At 36.4% G+C, this 22793-nt stretch overlaps 1 protein-coding gene across 1 annotated transcript; it reads left to right on the forward strand.

The window, feature by feature from the left end:
- The first annotated feature begins 718 nt into the window (after positions 1–718).
- Positions 719–22531, forward strand: il6st (interleukin 6 cytokine family signal transduce). Its single transcript, XM_073873926.1, has 16 exons — positions 719–879; positions 3873–3947; positions 4035–4328; positions 5775–5916; positions 6083–6243; positions 6342–6493; positions 16369–16534; positions 17740–17816; positions 17908–18139; positions 18662–18852; positions 19067–19181; positions 19278–19421; positions 19531–19671; positions 19816–19912; positions 20799–20880; positions 21211–22531. The coding sequence occupies exons 2-16, from the start codon at positions 3893–3895 to the stop codon at positions 21745–21747; spliced, it is 2586 nt and encodes an 861-aa protein (XP_073730027.1). The 5' UTR covers positions 719–879; positions 3873–3892; the 3' UTR covers positions 21748–22531.
- The last annotated feature ends 262 nt before the right edge of the window (positions 22532–22793 follow it).

Below are 22793 nucleotides of genomic sequence, written 5' to 3' on the forward strand. Positions count from 1 at the left end.
CTTTAAGCAACGAAACAATGAAACAATTTATTGCATTTTTTAAATAAATTTCTAAAATAAAAATGTATTGGTTTCTATTTAGTATGAACTTGGGAGCTGATTTAGACACACCTTTTATCTCATCATGTTTTACAGCACTTATGGGAAAAGTGCTGAGGGTTATTTGGAAACTGAAAGACTTGAGCAAGTCCCACAGATTCATGATCAAGCATGCAGGAATTGCAAAATATGTTGTAATAATACCATACGCTAAGCTTAAGCTAATAATACACTCCATATTGATATTAATAGGTTTAAAATCATTCATAACAGCAGTAGCCTATAAGAAAACAAGTAAATGTTGTGTGCTGGGAACAAGAAGACCTAGAGAACTGAAATAGAATTTGAAATTGAAAGAGAATCCTTGTGCGTAAATGAACTGTATAGCTCGAAAAAAAGATTATTTATATTTATTCAAATTTACTTTCCACATCATTTCTAAGTCTTTCTCTTATGTAAATAAACTTGGTCAACAAGAAGCTCTTATTGGCTGATGGGAGCTCATTTTAACAGCGTTTTCGGGCAGTGGGTTGAGACTAACTGGAAAATGAGTCACAGGGTACATTTGGATGACTGTCAGGTTTCCCGACCAATCAAGAGAACTGTTAAGAGTAGAGGGCGTCTGTGCTGTACGCATGCGCAGAGTGCTTCGATCTGCACAAGGCAGGAACAGCACTGAGCTGCGCTACGCTACCACTGCAGTTTTATCCGGATGAGTTTAGCTGGCGTGTTACAGACCGGAAGTCACGGGCACAGGATGAATAGCTACATGCGACGATGGTGTTGTATTTAAGCTATTAATATTGGCAGTAACTCATGTGATGTTATGACACTGTAAAGGTAAGTGAACGTTATAACTCGATTTAACTAATATTTTATTGTTGCTTTCAGCCGGATGTCGTTTAGCGTGTTGCTTTTGTTTTCCTTATATATGCAGTTCATGTAACTTACATTACTCGCTGGTTATGCAGTACGTCACGAAAGTTATTGTGCTTTATATATCCATATAATTTTTTTTTTGGTAGATGTGAAGTTTTAGTTTTAGCAAGTATTTTACCGTAATAATTTCAATACATTTTTGCAATTCTTGTTAAACAGTTGAGTAAGTTAGTGTATAAACAGTGATAACAGTGTTGGCCGACGCTGATATCAGTTTAAATTTATTTTATGTGAATTAATCTACAGTACTCAGCCTATTTACAGTCATGTATTTAGACATATGATTTTATGCAAATCAACGTATAAAAGGCAACATTTACACAGACCACTTAGTCCTGAAATAAACACGATGTGAAACCAGGGTTAGATCATTGTGGTGTAATGTCAGTGTTAATGTCATGTAATGTGCAGTCAAATAGGTTTCGACTCTTTAGTCATTTAAAAAACAGGCAAATCTATAATGAGACAAAATAATGACTTATGTAATAAAGTCTTCAATCTAGACATACTGGAAAATGCTATTTTTATTAATAAACAATACATTGTAAATAGCAATATTTAATCTTAACAATTATTGATAAGTAGAGTATTTCTAAAGTTCGTGGCAGGTAACATAAAATAAAGGTAAAAATAACTATGCATGTATTTATTTAATTTTTGCAAGTGAAAGTAGTAGTAACAAACAGTTAAGAATATAGTTGATATCTTTTCACAGGTATTCTGACATGTTTAAACACATGATTCATTTTGATTTAGAAGTCTGTAGTCTGATTCCTGTCATTATTAGTTTGTATGAGCTTTATGACCCAGAGAAAACTTATGAACATTATCAGCCTGTATTAGATTGTTTTTGCTACAACCAAATTAATCTGCTAATGTCTCTGCTAATGTCTGATATCCATGATGTGGTTGATCTCACATAATATGCACTATGTGTGGACATTAGCTTCTTATTAATGGATTTTCTGGCCAATTACTTTATAAACGCATACCAGCCAATAATGTGTTTTTAACATTTGTCATGAACAAACATTACGAATTATAAATGTAATCAACGTATGCAAACACATATGAAAAATATTAATATTTTAATGTATTTTGAACTTATTATCTAAAAAGTATAATATAATTTAAAAAAAGAAAGAAAAACGTATAAAGTCAGAACACCAAAGCTCCAAAAGTATCAAATATTTTTTTAAGGATAGACTTTTACAAGTTTTTGATACTTTTGGAGCTTTGGTGTGCTGACTTTATATTTCTTATATTTTTTTTCCATTGCGGAACCACTTTAAGTTGATGTGCATGCTTTTGTTTTGTTTTTATAATATAAGATAATATGTAAATAATATGGTAATTGTAAAATGAATTGTATATTTATATAATTTTATAATTGAATAAAATTTTATAATTTATAAAAAATATTAAATAACATGAGCGCACATAAACTACCTCAAAATCTTTATTGAAAATGTCTAGATATAACAATGATAATAATAACATGGCCCAACACAAATAATTTTTTATAGTGGTTCAGTTTTTAATTTGCCCTGCCAAAATTATTTTCTTTGGCCCCAATAAAACTGTGTCACAAAAAATGTTACATATTTAAAAATAATAATTCAAAAAGCAAATATAATTGTATACATATACAACAGACATGTTTCAAAGAAAAAAGGCTCTCAACTTTTCTGCTTTACTTGTAAACTGACAGGAAACTTACTGTGAAAAATATTGCATAATTTCTTTCGTCGTATTTTACCTAAGTAAATGTCTGCTTCCAAGATGTTAAACAGTGTTTCCCACAAGATTTTGAGAGACTGTGGTGGTAATTACGCCACCCGCTAATTAGCATATATGTGACGTCATCATGTTGTGTTTGCGTTTGATCTAGTGTTGGCACCTGAAATATGTTTCACTTTTACTCTTGGATCTGTTTCTGTATTTGATCTGTATTATATATGAAATTATATTTTAAGCGAATTAAGCTGTTTTAAATAGTAAAATAAAAATGTAAATGGGAATCATGAAAATTCTATTTGTTGGGGCCAGTGTTGATTCTGTGGTGGGCCACCACAAATAAATCAATGTATGGGAAACACTGGTTAAATAATACATTGGTAAATATATATTTTAGTGACTGTGACTGAGGGTGAAGCACTGGCCCGATCGGGCAAGTGACAATACTTTTTACGGACCCGAACGTCTCTCACGCTTGCCCCGGGCCACTGGGCAGTCCTTTATTTTGAGCCCTGAATAATAATAATAATAATTATAATAATTTGCATGCAGGCATTTAGCAGACACTTTTATTCAAAGTTACTTTCAGTTTTTCAGACACTAGGGAGAAAGAGCATTAGACTTTTTTATATGTAGACAGAATATTATACATGTTTATGTCAATTATTTATGTTTAAGATATGTTTTGAAGTGTATATGAAAATTGTGAGGGATACACTGAGTTTAGATGATCAGTTCACAAGTAAGGAAGAGTCAATGTGAATAAACAGGTGAGTGCCCACAAGGCACCGTTCATTTAGTGACTGCAGGGTTTTGGATGGGGTGTAGATGTGCAAAAGGGATTGTAGGTATGTTGTATAAACAAGCAGCAATGACTTGAACTTGATGCAGGCAGCGATTTGTAGCCAATATAGTGAGATGAAGAGGGGTGTGACATGAGCTTTTTTGGGTTTCTGGAAAATCAGTCGAGCATTTTTAATCACTTAATGGTTTGCTTGGATATTAGATCTCTGCAGTAATCTAATCTACAAGTGATCAGGGCCTGGCATTGTGTGGTCTTCCTGAAATTGTATAATGCATGTTTAAGATGTCCTCACTAATGTAGTGAAACCAGCATGTGTATGTTCATAATATATATGTATTATATATTTTTTCAGATATCATCCTAGATGTCATCATGGACGCTTCACTTCGTATACATGTCCTCTTGATTTATTTGTTCTGTGCAGTAGGTCAGTTGTATAAAGACTTACTTCAGTTCACTTAATAATTAGCTGATGTTTTCGCTATGATGTTCAGTTTGTCTTTTGTCCACACAGGTTTCTCCACCAGCTGTGTTAAAATCTTTCCCGACACTACATCAAGGATTTTTGTTGAAGTGGGAACAAACTTCACAGCGACATGTTACCTGCAGGAAGGTTCCCCTTACACCGCCGATGATATTAAATGGGATTTAGACAACATCAGTCTTCCAGCACTCAAAATAAATACTACAGCTGTCAGCGTCACGTTTACAGTCAGGAGGAATATCAACATGTTGATCTGCTCGGCCTCTAAGCAGTCGGAGTCATACCTACCACCATGTCGTTATGGTACCTTTTTCAAGGGAGGATGTGAGTGTTTTCATTTGTCTGTCTTATCCAGGGTTGATTAAAAGAGCTGCTCACCCAAAAATGAAAATTAGCCCAAAATGTATTCACTCTCATGCCTTACTAGCTGTATATGGCTATATATAAAGAGTTTCGTGCAAAACGATATGACTCTTTTTCTGAAATGTTTTGGTTGTGGATTCCAATTAATATTAATTCAACTACAGTTGGTGTGTTTTGATTTAAACCTTCATAACTTAAAAAATACAGCTAAGTAGCACCATAAAACAAAATAATAACAACATAATAATAAACATGTTTTGATAAAAATATAAAAAAATGAGTTATCTTGTTGCAACGAAACTCTTCATATGAAAAGCTAAAAAGTGCATTTATCCATCATAAAAATTGTCCATATGACCCTGATGGGTTTGAAAAACATCTTCTGAAACAAAACAATACATTGGTGATAGAAATTAATTCATTTTTTGAGTGTATTTAGTGATAGTTGATGCATATGTGATTTAAACAAACTATAAAAGCTCTATTAGCACACAACAACAATATTAAAATCCCATTGGTTCTTGCATTATTTTATTTTAGTTTTACCAATCTTGTGGATTCAATTTATATTTGTAGTTTTTATGTTGATTTTAGTTTCATTTTTAGTAACTTTGCTATGAGCTTTTGTCATTTTATGAGGTGATTATTTTTTTCTGATATTGCTGATTTAAGTTAAAAGTAATTTTTATTTTAGTTTAAGTTTGGTTTTTATTTTTGTTTGGGTTAATCATTCATTTGGACTTAATTCAGTTTTTAGCTAAGGGAACAATTTTATTTACTTAGTTTTTCAACTAAAATATAGGTCTATATTCCATTTGATTTCAAATAACAGACATATTTTCAGTTTTAGTTAAAGTTAACAATAGAAACTTTGGAAACAATGATATTGTACGTTGTTTAGGCACTACTTTTAAGTCTAGAGCTGTTATGTTTTTTTTACATATGCATCATAAAGATAACTAAATGTGCTGAAAATACAAATATTGTTTTCTATATGGGGTCATTTTTATATTTGGGTGAACTACTGTATATCTTTTACCAGGCATCCTAGGTATGGACGATGTCTAATTTTGGTTTTATAGTACAATACATTTGGCTGTAAAGAGAAGAACATATGGATGTTCATTAATGTAATATATATTCAGATTTTTCTTAATTAAAGCAATTTCAGGTATGATATTAAAAATTGTCTTAAAATGTGACTGTTGTTGTTGTAAATTGTGAAATACAGTTTTGTACAGTTTCATTTAATTGAATTGAGCCCTTCAGTGTCAGGAAATGACGACTGACTGACGTGGTTGCAATGTGTGTGTTTTTTCTGCAATGGTCTGTTACGACACTTACAAAACATTATGGTCAAAGAAGCTTCATTATGCATTCAGTGTTTTATATGTTTTGTTCTTTCAGATCCGCCCTTGAAGCCAACGAACCTGACATGCATTGCCATTCAAGAACAGAACAATATTTCCCCAGACTTGCAATGTTTTTGGGATCCGGGGATGCGAGATCCAATCCTCGAGACCCATTACACACTTTACGCTGAAGTAATGTACGTGATTTATGAATCTGTTTCTGTACCATCTTCGGTCACTTTACATTATCTGTTTGTGTATACCTTTAATTTTGTACACCTTTTCCATTTTCCAGTAAAGCATTTTCAGTGGCTTGAAATAAAGAACTAAACCGTTTTTTTTACTTCCTTTGTCTTTTTTTAGAGACACATACCAGTCTGTCTGTAAAGAGCATCTTGCAAGAAGCTGCACAGTCAATCTGAGCACTTTTCCATATCACATGGAATTAAAAGTGGGGCTTATTGTAAGTAATGCACTGGGCTCAGTGCGGTCAGATGAGATCCAGAACGACGCCTCGTATTTTGGTATGAATTTAGCAGTTACATTATAAATTCAACTTTTGTCTTGAATGTCTGTTGCTGCAATAAATGTTTTATTATTATTTGATTTTTGTGTTTGTTAGCGAAACCAAGTCCCCCGCTGGACATTCAAGTTCTTGCTGATAATTTCTCATCGTCTATGTTGGTGGTATGGAAAGAACCCATTGATACAAAGGCTATGCATCTTCATTATGTCATCAGATACTCTCAAGCTGACTCCAATGTTTGGAATGAGGTATGGTTTATACAACCTGGGTTATTTTGTTTTTAAATGTATAAAGACTGCATATCAAACAATTTGTAACAGAAAGAGCAATATGGTAAACAAGGTTATGTTAATACATTGTCACACAAATTATTGTATTGCAAAAAACACTATGTCAGCTTTAATTTTCAGTCTCACTGCGTCCATCTGTGTGTTGTTGAAAACCTTCTGCAGAAAAATGAAGTGAGCAAATGTACTTATGTAAATATGTGGAATTGATCTCGATAAGCTCTGTCCTCGTACACACTGTAGCAAAATTTGGTTGTCAATTCACCATTTAATGTTTAATTGTGTTTTGTACTCACACACAGTTCAATCATTTATGGGAGTGACAACCAGTGTTAATTTATTGACAAATAATTTTTGTCATAGTTTTTGTTAACAAAGTGTTTTCACTGACAAAACTGAAATGATAAATTAATTAAAACAAATCCATGACGACGACATATATGATGAAACTCTATTGACATTTTTGTCAAATAGTTTAAGGGGCCCTTAACTGTGACTGTGGTTAAAAAGCAAAACTCCATCAATATTGGATCCGGACAGAATGGCGCAGTTTATGAGTAAAACACTTTAGTACTATGTGTCACTATCAGTGGCGGCCGGTGACTTTCTTCCGAGGGCTGCGAATTCACGCGAAAATGTCGAAAGGGTTTATATAAAAGACATACGCGTGTGAGTAAAAAACTTGACTACTATGTGTCACTATTAGTGGCTGCCGGTGACATCAAAAAAAGTTCCCGGTGCAGAGTAATACCGTACCTCACAGCCTATCTAATACAAGTCAATAGAGTTGGACAAAAACTAAGGTAAAACCTGTTGGAATGCGTCTTTTGCAGCAATTTTTGTGTGAGCATATCAGTGAACACCCCTGACCACTCAGTGAGTTTCACATCTTTGTAAACGAAAGTTTAATGCATTTTAGGAAGGAATGTTCCAGTGCACCTATACAGCCATTATAGAGATGGGAGGTGATACAAGAAACACCCAAAAATTCTCGGGCCAGCATCATATTATGAAATTTCAGTCAAAACCGTTCTATTTTATCATAAACAATCTGAAAACAGAGAATACCGAACTTGTGCTTTAAACCAGGTGTCAGAAATGGCTATCACACTGAAGGGATGAACAAAATGTAAATATTCTCTTATTGCAATAAAATTAGTGTACAAACTTCTACTTTTATAGTGAATAATCGTCAATTTATCATTAGTCATACAATTATTAATATATTGATCATTTGTATAGTAGTTACAGCTGTTACTAGTAATAAAAAGGAAATTGTTGTCGGGATCAACATCCGTCTCTAAATCATGCATACTGTACTCAGTGAATTTCGTAGCACTCTAATCCGTTTGACGAAGTTGATCAATTCTCTGTAATAAATCTGTCACTGTATAATTGTCCTTTTTTTGGACCCATTCGGACACCCTCAGTGTGCTGCATTTCAACACACGCGAGAGTATTAAGAATTAGGCCAAACAATTAAGCAAAGAATGCGCAAAGTTTAAGCAAAACACTTGTCAACTCCAAGCGCAGCACACACGTCTCCACCCAGCGGAGCCATCTTGGTGAAAAAAGCATATGTTAATAATGTATCATATACAAGAGGGTGCTAAGTAAAGCCAAAGACGGCTGACTTCCCTGGGGTTGAAAAAACCCCTAGGAGAAAAACCTCCTGACTTTTTAGCCAGGAGGGAAAAAGTCCTAGGAGGAAAAAACACCTTGGGAGATATATATGTATGTATATGTATGTGTGTGTGTATATGTGTGTGTGTGTGTGTGTGTGTGTGTGTGTGTGTGTGTGTGTGTGTATATATATGTATGTATATGTATATATACAGTTGTGTTCAAAATTATTCAACCCCAACTGAAATTGATTGTTTTGGCCGGTTTGACATTGATTTTGATCATTCAGTCATCCTGCTTACAATTACATCAAAGAGGCATGTGTAGGTCAGACAAATATAACATAACATTTATAATGAAATAACCACAAATGTCTTTTCTGTGCTCACATCATTATCAGTTTTATTCAAAGTGACATTCAATCTTAGTACTTAGTACAACATCCTTTTACAGTTAAAACAGCTTTTAACCGTGAAGCATAGCTTGACACAAGTGTCTTGCAGCGATCTACGGGTATCTTCGCCCATTCATCATGGGCAAAAGCCTCCAGTTCAGTCACATTCTTAGGCTTGCGCACTGCAACTGCTTTCTTTAAGTCCCACCAGAGGTTCTCAATCGGATTTAAGTCTGGTGACTGCGATGGCCACTTCAAAATGTTCCAGCCTTTTTTCTGCAACCATGCTCTAGTGGATTTGGAGGTATACTTGGGATCACTGTCCTGTTGAAAGGTCCAACGTCTCCCAAGCCTCAGGTTTGTGACGGACTGCAACACATTGTCATCCAATATCTCCTGGTACTGAAGAGAATTCATGGTACCTTGCATACGCAGAAGTTTCCCTGTACCTGCAGAAGCAAAATAGCCCCAAAGCATGATTGACCCCCCACCATGCTTCACAGTAGGCAAGGTGTTCTTTTCTTCATAGGCCTTGTTTTTCCTCCTCCAAACATAGCGTTGATCCATGAGCCCAAACAGTTCTAATTTTGTTTCATCAGTCCACAGAACACTATCCCAAAACTTCTGTGGTTTGTCCACATGACTTTTGGCATACTGCAGTCGACTCTTCTTATTTTTTGGAGACAGCAAGGGGGTGCGCCTGGGAGTTCTGGCATGGAGGCCTTCAGTACGCAGGGTGCGCCGTATTGTCTGAGCAGAAACTTCAGTACCCACATCTGACTAATCTTTTCTCAGTTCCTCAGCAGTCACACGGGGACTTTTTTCCACTCTACGTTTCAGATAGCGCACAGCAGTCGCAGTTAGCATCTTTTTCTGCCACGACCAGGAAGCGTTTCAACAGTGCCCTTTGCCTTGAATTTGCGAATTATGCTTCCTATGGTGTCTCTTGGTATGTTTAACATCTTTGCAATCTTCTTATAGCCATTGCCCTTCCTGTGAAGATTAATCACCTCTTCTCTTGTCTTCCTGGACCATTCTTTTGACTTCACCATGTTTGTAACCACACCAGTAAATGTTTAGAAGGAGTTGAGTATCACAGTCATTTTAAAGCTGCCTAATTGGTGCTTATTAGGCTTTATTGCTGTTCCCTGACATCCACAGGTGTTATCAATACCTGATTGAAAACACTTCAATGAACCTCTGTTCTTCAGAGTGGTAGTTCTTTAAGGGGTTGAATAATTGTGTCAATGAAGAATTCACAAAAGAAACATTTACTACTATATTACAAAACCAATTGATGTCATTTTAGTTGCATATGGTTCTTTAAGAAGTCATTGTAGGATTTCATTCTGAATACAATTACAAATGTACACTAAATTCCCTAAAACCCTTAACAGCATTGGGGGTTGAATAATTTTGAACACAACTGTATATGTATGTATGTATGTATGTATGTATGTATGTATATATATATATATATATATATATATATATATATATATATATATATATATATATATATATATATACATATACATATACATATACACATACACATACACATACACATACACATACACATACATATACACACACACATATATATATATATATATATATATATATATATATATATATATATATATATATATATATATATACATATATATATATATATATATATATATATATATATATATATATATATATATATATATATATATATATATATATATACATATATATATATACATATACACATACATACACATATATATATATATGTATGTGTGTGTGTGTGTGTGTGTGTGTATGTATGTATGTGGGATGTAAACGGTATGTAAACGGATAAGGAGATTTAACGGGTTCCGTTGTCCGTTGTTGGTCAGGCATCGGCTGGGCATCATGTTGAAGGACGGCCAGTAGATCAGTGGTGTGTTGACCTCTACGGCAGCCAGGACTGGGTCTGTTTGTCTTAATGTCCTCTGGTTCAAGGGCGAGACAGGGAGAGAGAAACAAAATTCTATTAGCGTAGGGGCCATTTCATATGTTTTGCAAATGTCACACAGTGTTGTGTTTTAATATATGCTTTTTAATATGCAATACTTCATTTTTGTTGTTCACTGAATTCTCTTCCTAATTGGCCACGAGCCCAAATGCACAAACTGATTCAAGCAAAGCATTCAAGTGTGAGCCTTGAGGATCATTGGTTGAATGTAATGAACAAACACACCCTTCACTAAATGAGTCATTTGAGTCAGAACGAGAGCTTTAATGATTTGAAAAAACTGTCATTCATAGTCCAGTGTCGTCTGTCTGTGTGTTAAAACAGTGTAGGGTAAATTCAGGCATTGAGATGAATGTTAGAAATGTCCCAATAAACCTGAATATAACCTACTGGACTTTTACAACCTACTAGACTCTAATTACTGGGCTTTTCTGAAATATTACGGTTATGACTTATGGTTATGTTTTTTTTTTTAGGATATGTATTTATATTACAGCCATTACATATTTGTCAGCAGGGTACACTGAATTACAAAATGACACTAAATTACATTTTAAACCGATTCAATTGTAGTCTACTAAATTGAATGTAGATTTTGTCAACTAAAATCTTATGGCATTTATTTGACTAAAACTAAAAACAAATCATGTGACTAAAATATGACTTAAACTAAATAGCATTTTAGTCAAAATACTATGACTAAAACTAATTTAAAATCTGCTGTCAAAATTATTTGATGGAAGTATTTAAACATGCATTGTGGACATGACCGGTCTATCTTAAAAAATAGATGACTCGCATATGTTGCCAGATTGTGTCCATTAAAACAGCTAACAAAAAAATCTAATGATAAAACCTAAATAAATTCAAATGCTTTACATCAAAGAACAAAATACTGGCATGTTCCTACTTTAATAACACCAACAACTTAATCGCTCTTTTTGAGGTGAGGCCAAAACCGGTTAAGCCCTACAATAGTATGTAAGCCCAAAAAAGAAGTGGACCTGGCAACACTGCAAGACAGCTCTTTGTGAAGCAGCTTCACAAACACAACGCCAAGACTGAGATTTATTAAAATTGTCCAACATAAACCTGTCATATTATTTTGGTCAAAGCAGTGAATGTTAACCACACAAGACTGCTATGGTTACCTCTGTGTCAAGCATCTCATTTTCCCTCTATTGAAGTCTCTTGAGTAGTCACATGAACTTGACAGAGACGCAAAGTGGGCTCTGCTAAGGGAAAATATGGGCTGGTAGTATTAACCCCACGGATAATAGACACATAGGAACCCCACGTAGGGGACGCAATGTGGATGCCTAGGCCTAACACAGGTTTACAGAGAATACATGGTGAAGGAGTACCAAACTCTAATTATTTGTGCTATTAAAGTAGCTCCATAATGGCACCACTGCCAGCGAGATGCCCAAGATGATGAAACACTTCTCGTAGAGTGAGCTTTTAAGGTAAACGGACATGGGGTGCCCTGCATTTGATAAGCAAGGGCAATAGTGTCCACTATCCAGGGCGACATCATCTGCTTGGTGACAGCTTTCCCTTTTTGCTGACCACCCTAAATGACAAAGCGCTGATCTGAGGTCCTGAAGTTTTGAACTATTGCAAGGAGCATGAGTTCCGTGAACCAGTTCCTGGTGGTCCAGTAAGGAGCAACCAGTAAAATGCTCTCCTCATCCTTCCTGACTTTGCACAGCATCTGTGCGAGAAGGCTCACTGGGGAAACGCATATGTGCGCAGACCCCGCGGCCAGCTATGTGTCAGCGCATCCACACCAAGTGTTCCCTTGGTTAGTGATGAATAAAACGGCCGACAATCAGCTGGATCGACTGGGGGTGGAGTAGCCATTTGTCGGGGTGCGCTGCTCGTGCTACATTGAGCGACCCTGGGATGTGAACAGCACAAAGGTATCTCAGGTTCTTCTGACTCCAAAGGAGGAGGTGACGGGCAAGATGCAACAGCTGACGAGAGCGCAAACCACCTTGACAGTTGATATATGCAACAGTCACAGTGTTGTTCGTGCAAACTCATCTTTCCCTTGAAGATCATTCCTAAGACGAACGAGTGCTAGATATACAGCCAAAGGAACAACATATTTTTTAAAATATAGTAGAGTATAAAGTAAGATATTTGACTTTAAAATGTAGTAAAGTGAAAGTCTCCCCAGATAAAAAACTTCTGTAAAGTACAGATACGGAAAAAAACTACTCAAGTAGAGGATCATATCACATTTGCTTTGTTACTGTCCTCCACTGCATTTTCAGAAGTGAATCTTTCTCCAAATAGACATGGAAATGCACATTTAGGGTATTCCCTTGCACATTTATATGCGGTTGTTCGTCTCGAAACTGAAACTCGAAAGTGTGTACAGGGCCTATTTGACACATCTGTGATGCCACTTTGTGAATCACACCAAGTTTTGTGGTCTAGTTAAAATAAAAGTTACAGTACTAACAAACGTTGTAGTTGATTTTGCATAATGGCCAGGGCCAGATGGAGTCTTGAAAAATCTGTGGAATAATGTTAAATGTTTAAAAAAAGATTTAAGAGAATGGGAGCTGTAAAAATATTATTATTATAATAATTACTAAAATATTCACTTTTTAATGTTTACAATACACATCTAATTAGTCTCTCAGTACAACAAACCTCTGAAATAAACTGAACCAACTTAAATCAACAGATAACATGCATGTTAAAACTATAGAATTATATTTAGTATATAAAGTTACATAAAATGGTTAATCGGTTAATCGACAGAGACAAGTGAAGTTAACAAGTTAACTCCTCCACTATAGGTTTTATATCAGATAACTCAAATATCAAGTGGTTTGTGCTCTGTCATTAAAAACCTACAACGCACAAAGTGTTGGGACCATTATATGTGGGTGGGACAAAAAACGCCATTTTTTATGACCATTGATATTGGAACCACTCAATTTTTCTCTAATTTAGCGCATATGTCTCTTCACTTTTCAGAACGCCATCGGTCAAGTATATTCCACTAGAGGAAGCCCCAAAAAATTTAAACTCGCAATGGAGTTAAAATTTTTAGGTCTTCCTCTAGTGGAATGTATTTGACTGATGGCGTTTCTGCAAGTTAAAGGAATGCTCCATTAATCCAGATAATTTACTCACCCCCATGTCATCCAAAATGTTGACGTGTTTCTTTGTTCAGTTAAAAAAATAATCTTTTTTTTTTTTTAGGAAAATTCCAGGATTTTTCTTAATTGAATAGACTTTATTGGACACCAACAGTGTACAGTTTAAATGCTGTTTAAAATTGCAGTTTCACACAGCTTCAAAGAGATCTAAATGATCCCAAATAAGGCATAAGTGTCTTATCTAGCAAAACAGTTGTCATTTCGGCAAGAAAAATAAAAAATATGCACTTTTAAACCGCAACTTCTTGCCTTGCCCTAGCCCAGTGCTTCTCAATTATTTTCTGTCACGCCCCCCCTAGGAAGTAGTAAACATTTCGCGCCCCCCCAACACTCCGCCGCGACTGTAAATGGTATAATTTGTCTATAAAATTACACATCTGCAAAACATTGTATCCTTATTAACATTGAGAAAACACAAAAATAAAACACAAAAAAAGAAATATCGATCAACTTACAACAAAGAACAACTTTATAAACATTGTTTATAGTTTGTAACAGAAAAGACTTAAAATACATAAATTTGCCTGAAATAAAAAAATCAATCCTTATTTAAAGTATAATATTTTTTGACCATTTGATACTGAAAAATTAAATGAAATATAATCAATAAATAATAAGAAAAAAACTCAAGCGGCTTATCAGCGTGGTTGGGGTGTAATGTCTTTAAGTGACCGTGCAAAAAAACCACTTCCTGAAAAAGTATTTTCCTCGGGGTCTCGTGCGCCCCCCCTGGTGTTGCTTCGAGCCCCCCTGGGGGTTCCGCCCCACTATTTGAGAAGCACTGCCCTAGCCGTGTGACTCACCAGCGTGACCTTACGTATTACGTAAGCATAACGAAAGGTCAAGCATTACTAAGGATGTAACGGTATTATACATTTCATGGCATTGCGATATCAAAATTTCCCAGTATCGCCGTGGTCACTTGATTCGGTAAAACGTTAGGTCTTTCGGGCAACACTTGGTGGTTTTTTTCGACCAAGTGGAGCGAGTGGAGGGACGCTGGAACTACAATTCCCATAATCCCATGCGTGGTACTCTGATGCCTCTCTACAAGTAGAACGACAACGGCGGAAGCAAAAGAAACGCGGATTTTAAATCTGATGGGTAGAAAAATGTTGCGTTCGCTGTGACAAGAAACAAGAAAGGACAAAATGTGATGGACATACAAAAAACGAGTGTGAGTAAATCCGTGAATGAGGAGAGTGTGTATGCCTTTCTCAATTAGAAGGCTGCAGCCTCCTAAGGTCGCATATGCAGGCTGCATCCGTCATTACACGCCTGGTGTATTGAAGTTAACAGAGTATTAAATTCGCAAGTCATAAGCGTGTTACAACAATATACGATTAAATAAGAATAATAGTCAACGGGAAAAATGTTAATGTTAATATTCTGAAATAAGACGGTCTTCATGACGTATGAAGCCTACAAATGCGACCTATGGAGGCTGCAGGAAACGCACCACTGTATTGAGTGAGCTGACCTCAGCTCTAGGTACAGACTGTCCAACTACAATAAGTAAGCTGCTGTTTTCATTTTTACTGGGTTGTTTTTGTTTTCAGGAATTGACCCATCTTAAAACCCATCATCTTTTCTTGATTCTACAACCGCAACAGTTGCTTTCATAGGACTACCAAGCATTAGCATTAATAATAATAATAATAATAATAAACTAGGTCAATTGTGGGAGTGACTCAATTCTTAAAACCTGACTGATTGGGAGTTGTTTAAAGTTGACAAACTAAACTGAAACGTTTTATTTTTTTATTTTATTACTTAGTCTAATTATTTTTGTCCTTTTTATGAAAATTGTAAACACTACAATACACTTTGTACATTTTAATGTTCAGTCTTGTTTAATAAACACTTATGGCGGCAGTGGCTCAGTGGTTCATGTAAGTTGTCTACAAACTGGAAGGTTGGTGGTTCAATCCCCGGCTCCACTGGACCAAGTGTCGAGGTGTCCTTGAGCAAGACACCTAACCCCAGCTGCTCCCAACGAGCCAAGTTGTTTTTTCCTTCCTGTAAATGTTTCAATAATTACCGTACCGTGGGCATCATAACGAAATACTACCATACCATGAATTTTTGATACCGTTACATCCCTACGCGTTACATGTGTGAAACACACACTTGTGAACCATTTTAAACAATAAATTGACACAAAGACATTAATTAGTATCATTCCACATCAACGTTGGAACAGTCCTCTTTCTCCACACTTGTAAACACTGGGACTGCAGTTTTGCATAGGTCATGTGTGACCTTTCGACATGCTTATGTAATACGCACATCACACAGCTAGTGCATGTCTCACGTCTAAAGTACACTAGAGTTCAGATAGATCGCTACTGTCTTTAATTCAATAAATGGCAACGGAATATAAAAATGGCATCTACTCCCATAAGTTTTTTTTTTTGGGGGGGGGGGGGTCAAAGCACGTGTCAATAAAAGCCACTACATTTTTTTATATATCTGTGGATGTGGATTACCTGCCGACCTGTATGTCCAAATATATAAAAAAAACAGTTGTCATGTAAGCCCTACTCCACAATCAAGAAGTTCTAGACAATACAATAGTTAGAGGACTTACCTGTATAAGTAGCTTTATTCATGAGTTTGATGATGTTTTCAGGTGCCTGAGGACTTCACAAGGCCATCCACAAGTTCCTTCAGACTGCAGGGTCTGAAGCCCTACACCAAGTATGTGGTTCAGATGAGATGCAAACTTCGGGAAAAAACATATCAAAACTACTGGAGTGACTGGAGCACCAATGTCACAAATCGCACTGCAGAATCTAGTATGACCAACAATATTCATCACATTCAGTAGGGATGCACCGATATATCGGCCTATATTCGTGAAGGCAGATAAAAGTAATCTTTCCTTATATCGGACATCTGCCGATGTTCAGAAGGATTATATTCTGTCACTCAGAAGGGGTAGAAAAACCCACTTAAACTACGACTGTGTGATTATTTTAAATTGGGTCACAATGACAACAGTAGCTGCGTTTACATGGACATTTGTAATCCGTTTAAATGATCAATCTGAATAAAAATGCTCCATGTAAACACCTCAATCGGACTAAAAAGTGCCAATCTGATTAAAAATCTAATCCGCTTGTTAGGGGTGGTTTATACCTTTTGTATTCCGCTCAAAAGGACATGTATACACTTGATCGGATGGATAACTGAAACTGGGACGCTCTGCGCATGTGCAATCTTTTCTTTTTTTAATGGCGGTTGGCAAACCCACTGAAAGGCGCATTTCCGCCACCTACAGGACGGGAGTGTGGAGCATATTCACACGTGCAATGATGTAGAATTGCTGTAATGACATGTGACGCAAATAACTCGAGTTTGTTTTGTTGAAGGAAGTCACAAGAAGTGATTGTCTTGTTAATCTTGTTCCTATTATCCTTCAATTCCCCATAAAGTGATACAAGACAGCGTTGTCCGGTCAGTCCATGATTTGTTCTCTGATCCACAAACGCGTGTGTTTGGACTCGCTCTCGCGAACGGTCTCTGCAGCACTGCGTGGAGTAAAATACGCTTTTTGGGCACACGTGAATGGGTGTTTTTGCTGCTGCTTTATAATCAGCTGAGACACAAAGCAAATCTTGAAACAGCGTGAAACTATATTTGTGCAATGTGCGCATGTCAAATGATCAAATCTGATGTAAATCTTGTGTCATATAAACACGCACATCAATCCGATCACATTATTAAGTGTTCATGTAAACGCTATGATAGGATTTATTAATCGGAAGGATTTTAATCCGATGGAGGCAAAATGTGTCCATGTAAACGTAGCTAATGTTGCAGTTTGTACCCTCTTTGAAGTTTTGTATCGGTACATCCCAAATATTCAACAATATTCAATTACTTTTAAACATCATTGCCTAATTAGCTAAATTTTGTTACTGTCCAGCTTTGCTTCAAGAGTTTTATTAAATCTGCAATTAATGAATCACTCTCACTCATCATCTCTGTATATCCTCAGAGCCCGGAGGCACACCAGATCTGTGGCGTATCATCCAGCCCTCTGCTCATAGCAGAAATATTACATTAATATGGAAGGTACATTTCTATTTTGTATCTGACAAGTGATAAAATGTAAGTGTTTGGATGGTGTGAATGTTTACAGGTTAACGATTGTGTTGTATTACAGGCCCCTGCTGAAGCTAATGGAAAAATCCTGCAATACGATTTAAATATCAGTCGGGATGGTATGAAATTTAAAGAAGTTGTTATCAAACTGGACGACCTTGATCGGATGAGACCATTTCTAATGTATTCATTCGAGCTTTTTCCAAAAAAGGCGGCCTTTATTCAAATGACTGCAACCAATTCAGCCGGAGTATCGCTCGCAGCAAATCTCTCCATTCCCCCGTCTAATACAGGTATTGTATAGAAGGTGCACAAAAATATCAGATATATTATATATTACTGATATAATTTTTGAGGGTTAAAGCTCAAAACAACTCTTTTAGTACAAGAATTTGCACAAATGTGACCCTTGAACACAAAACCAGTCATAAGTAGCCAACAATAACTTGTATGGGTCAAAATTATGGACTTTTCTGTCATTCCAAAACTCATTAGGGTATTATGTAAACATTGTGTTCCATAAAGATTTTTACCGAAAATATATCAAAAACTTTGAGTTCAGTTGCTAAGTACTTCATTTTGGACAAATTTAAAAGTGATTTTCTCAATGTTTTGATTTTATTGCACCCTCAGATTCCAGATTTTCAAATAGTTGTATATCAAATGTTGTCATATTCTAACAAACCATACATCAATGAAAAGATTATTTTTTTTACGGGCGATGTATAAATCTCAATAAAATTAAAGATCCTCATGACTTGTTTTTAATTATTTGGGTTAATAATGCACGGTGTGATGTGGTTGTGTTGTTACAGAGCCTGTTAAAGGCGTGAAGCATGTGAACTGCTCTCAGCGTAATGGACAGCTGTGGGTTGAATGGATGCCATCTAAAAACCCTCAACAACCCTTTGAATATCTGCTGGAGTGGCAGAAGATCCCACCAGATGTCAATCAGACAGGCAGACACTGGCAGAGAGTGTATGCAAATGTCAGCAACACCATACTGAACGGTACTAACACTATATCTCTATTTGGCTATATCTCTATAGTTTATTACCTGACATTGTTAAGCAATGAACAGTTTCTTAGTATTCACATAATAGGGATTTTTACACTCAGTTAGTCTGAGTGCCTCTACTTACATGCGTAAAAACAGCAAAACATTTAATTAATGAATATATTGTTGCCATTAAAGTTAACCAATTGCATTTCTCCTCTATAATGGTTATTTTGAGCAGTTCAAGCGATACAACATATCTGTGTATCCAATATACAACCAAAACTACAGCTATGCAGGACGACCAGTGACCATAGCAGCCTATACTGAACAAGGGCGTATGTATCTTAATTATGTCATGAGGTTAGGATTCCCTTGACGTCTTGTCTATAGGGCATTGATTCTAGTAAGCTGTACTCTGTTTTTCCATGTAGCTCCAGAAAAGGGCCCGAGTGCTAAAGTTGATAAATCCAAGAAAACCAGTGCTGAGGTAACATGGAATGAAATTCCCCTGGACGAGCGACGAGGATTCATCACCAACTACACCATCTACTATAAGACAGGAAACATCGAGCAGTGTATGTTCAGTACCTCATCACATGTAAACTTGAATGATTTTAGTGTAGGTTTGAAGGTTTCAGAAGCACAAACATCTGTCTGATGTGTACTGTGTGTGTGTTTGAACAGCTGTGACGGTGAACTCTGACGTTCGCTCGCATGTGTTGACCGATCTTATCAGTGAACGCGAGTATGTGGTTCACGTCATGGCATCAACCATAGCAGGCTCCAAAAACGGCACCGGTTGTTATTTCAGAACAATGAAGTACGGTACGTGTTTTATCTTATATTTGTTTTTTAACTGTTGGGTGATGATGCAAGGTTGTTATTGTGACAAACTGATTAATTTAAGGATAATTGATTGAAACCCATGACGTGTATTTATTTGTGATTTGTGTGTTTTGGTATCTGAAGCTGATGGACAAGTGGAGGTGATCGTGGTGCTGGTGTGTCTCGGCTTTTTGTTCCTCAGCATCTTCATTATAATGTTCTGTCTGCGGAAGAGAGAAACGTGAGTCTGTGCTTTCATTACTTTATAAAAGAATTCAATGTTCACTTAACACTTTTAAGTTATACAAATACAACCCTTTACTCCAAAGATTGCCGTATAGAAAGAGAGGAATAATACAGCTCTCAGTGTAAAACTCTTTAAATCAAGTTGCAACATTTACTCACCTTTACTGTGTATGATAAATACATAAAAGGGACACTCCAATTTTTTTAAATATGCAAATTTTCCAGCTCCCCTAGAGTTTAAATATTTGAGTTTTTTTCGTTTTGGAATTAATTCAGCCAGTCTCTGGGTCTGGTGCTACCACTTTTAGCATAGCTTAGCATAGTCCATTGAATCTGATTAGACCGTTGGCATCGTGCTCAAAAATTACCAAAGATTATTAACTCTTTGGTCATTTTTGCAGTGCCCGAAAATAGTCCCCTTTGTAACTTTCAATAGCAGGGGACTATTTTCGGGCACTGCGTTATGTCATTGCGTCTGCTACAGCCATGTTACGGCAGCAAAGTCCTTGGTTATTACGCCAGAATGAGAGTATAATTCCTAGCCATATCTGCCTAGAAAATCGCAACTTTTCATTTTGTGTCGGTCTTAGTACACGATTTAACTACAGTAGAGTCAAGTTTTAAATAGGAAAAATATCGAAACTTTTTGGTTATTTTTGATCGCAATGCTAATGGTCTGATCGGATTCAGTGGATTATGCTAAGCTATGCTAAAAAGTGGTACCACCAGACCCGGGGATCGGCTTAATGAATCCCAAAATGGTAAAACGTAGATGTTTAACTCTAGAGGACCTGGAAATGAGCAACAATGTGATTACACTCATTGAGGTTATTGAGGCACATAATGGTGTGTAATATCATGTTTTGTTTCATCTGTTTCGGGATAAAGCAGCTGTTTTGGCCACAGGTGCCAGACCCCTCAGTCAGCTCTATTGCCCACTGGTCACCTGATTTTCCGAAAAAGGTCAACTTGATTCCCATCCCAGTTTATTTACAGACCGTTATATATTTGAAGAGTTTCGTTGCATAATCCATTTTTTAACATTTTTGTCAAAACATGTTTATTATTATGTTATGTTATTATTTTGTTTTATGGTGCTACTTAGCTGTATTTTTTAAGTTATGAAGGTTTAAATCAAAACAAACCAACTGCAGTTGCATTGAAATCAATTGGAATGCACAATTTAAAAACGAGTTTTCTGAACAATTAAAAAATGGTGGTTATCTCGTTTTGCAACGAAACTCTTCATTTGATCTACCACACAAAGCATAACACTTTTAAACCTCTCAACAGGCCAACATGCCCAGAGAAGATGTTAGCGTGGTGGAAGTGGACGTGTTTGACGGGAAGTCTTTGTGCGAGGAAGACAAGACCGTGCTGCCGCTGAAGAAAGACAAATATCTCTCTGAGGAGCACAGCAGCGGCATCGGGGGCTCGTCCTGCATGTCCTCCCCTCGGCACAGTGTATCCGACAGCGACGAGGGCGACTCTGGCCAGACCACGGCCAGCACGGTGCAGTACTCGTCTGTGGTGGCGAGCGAATACAAGGGCCAGACCCCTAACCATCAGCCTCATGTGTTTGCTCGCTCTGAGTCCACACAGCCGCTGCTGGACTGCGAGGAACATCCGGAGCATCTCAACGATTCCAGAAACTCTTACTTTAAAAGAAGCAAAGGAGTCGAGCTGGGCGGTCTCGTTCAGGAAGGGGAGGAGCCGAACGATAGCTCTCTTACTTTCTGTCCGATGGAGGGGATGTCCCCCGTTGTAGAGGACACACCCACATCCACCTCTTGTTACATGCCACAGCAGAGCGGCTATCGACCTCAGTAGAGAAAACATGGATACCGATGTGCTCGTCTCAGATTCGATAGTGCCTCAAGCTATTAGCAAGATTTCCATTTTAGGTCACTTTGGCATTTTGAAGAGCTGTGATGATCTTTCATATATGCTTGCACCCAGTGTAAGCTTGCAATGAATAAGATATTTTTTTAGTTTATTTACTTCTAATCAAAATTTATACTTGGTTGTTGCATTACTAACCTTGTTTAAAATTATTTTGCTATTCAAAGCTGCTTCTTATATCGATAGACTGAAGATAAAGATGCTTTATTTTCTTTTTACTGACAGCTGATTGGTCAGTCTTGATGATATTTTGAGGTGATGTGTGTGTGACCTCGACTGCTTCAGTGTGAGCACAGAATGTTTACATTTCAAACATAATAAACTAAAAGTCAAGGCACGTTACCGCCACATTACCCGTGTCCAATAGCTGAATGTATTTATATGCTTTGTGTGTTATCTTACCTGTGAATGGTGCAGTAACATATACACAATTATTCAAAGACTGTTCAACAAATTACCAATGAATTGTGAATAGTTGCCACATTAAGTTAAAGACACTTTCTGTCATATATTCTGTCTTATTACTTCTTGTTAAATGTCAATATGGTGGGAGAAAACTATATTTTTTAGTTGCCTAAAATCTCTAAGTATTAGTTTTATATTATCAATGATATTCTGAGTTAATGTTTTTTATATACAAAAAAATTTCATTTACCTCCATTTCAATATGTTTCAATGCTTCCACCACGATTAAACTGACACTACACTGAAATGCAGTATTTTTGTTGCATGCCATTTCACATGTATATTCTCATTGATGTGTACTTCATACTAGGTTAAATAAACACTTATGGATAAAAAACATTTGTGTAACCTCATTGAGTCCTACTCTCATATGGATATTAATATTACATTTTGAGACCCTTGCTGTCACTTATGTGCTGTAGAGCAGATGTTCTCAATATCGTGTCCGGGGTCTCTTGTGATCCTCAATGCTTAGCCGCGGAGTCCATGAAATAATTTGTTATAAATTA

The sequence above is a fragment of the Misgurnus anguillicaudatus genome, chromosome 12 (genome assembly GCF_027580225.2).
Source record: "Misgurnus anguillicaudatus chromosome 12, ASM2758022v2, whole genome shotgun sequence".
Taxonomy (NCBI): Eukaryota; Metazoa; Chordata; class Actinopteri; order Cypriniformes; family Cobitidae; genus Misgurnus; species Misgurnus anguillicaudatus.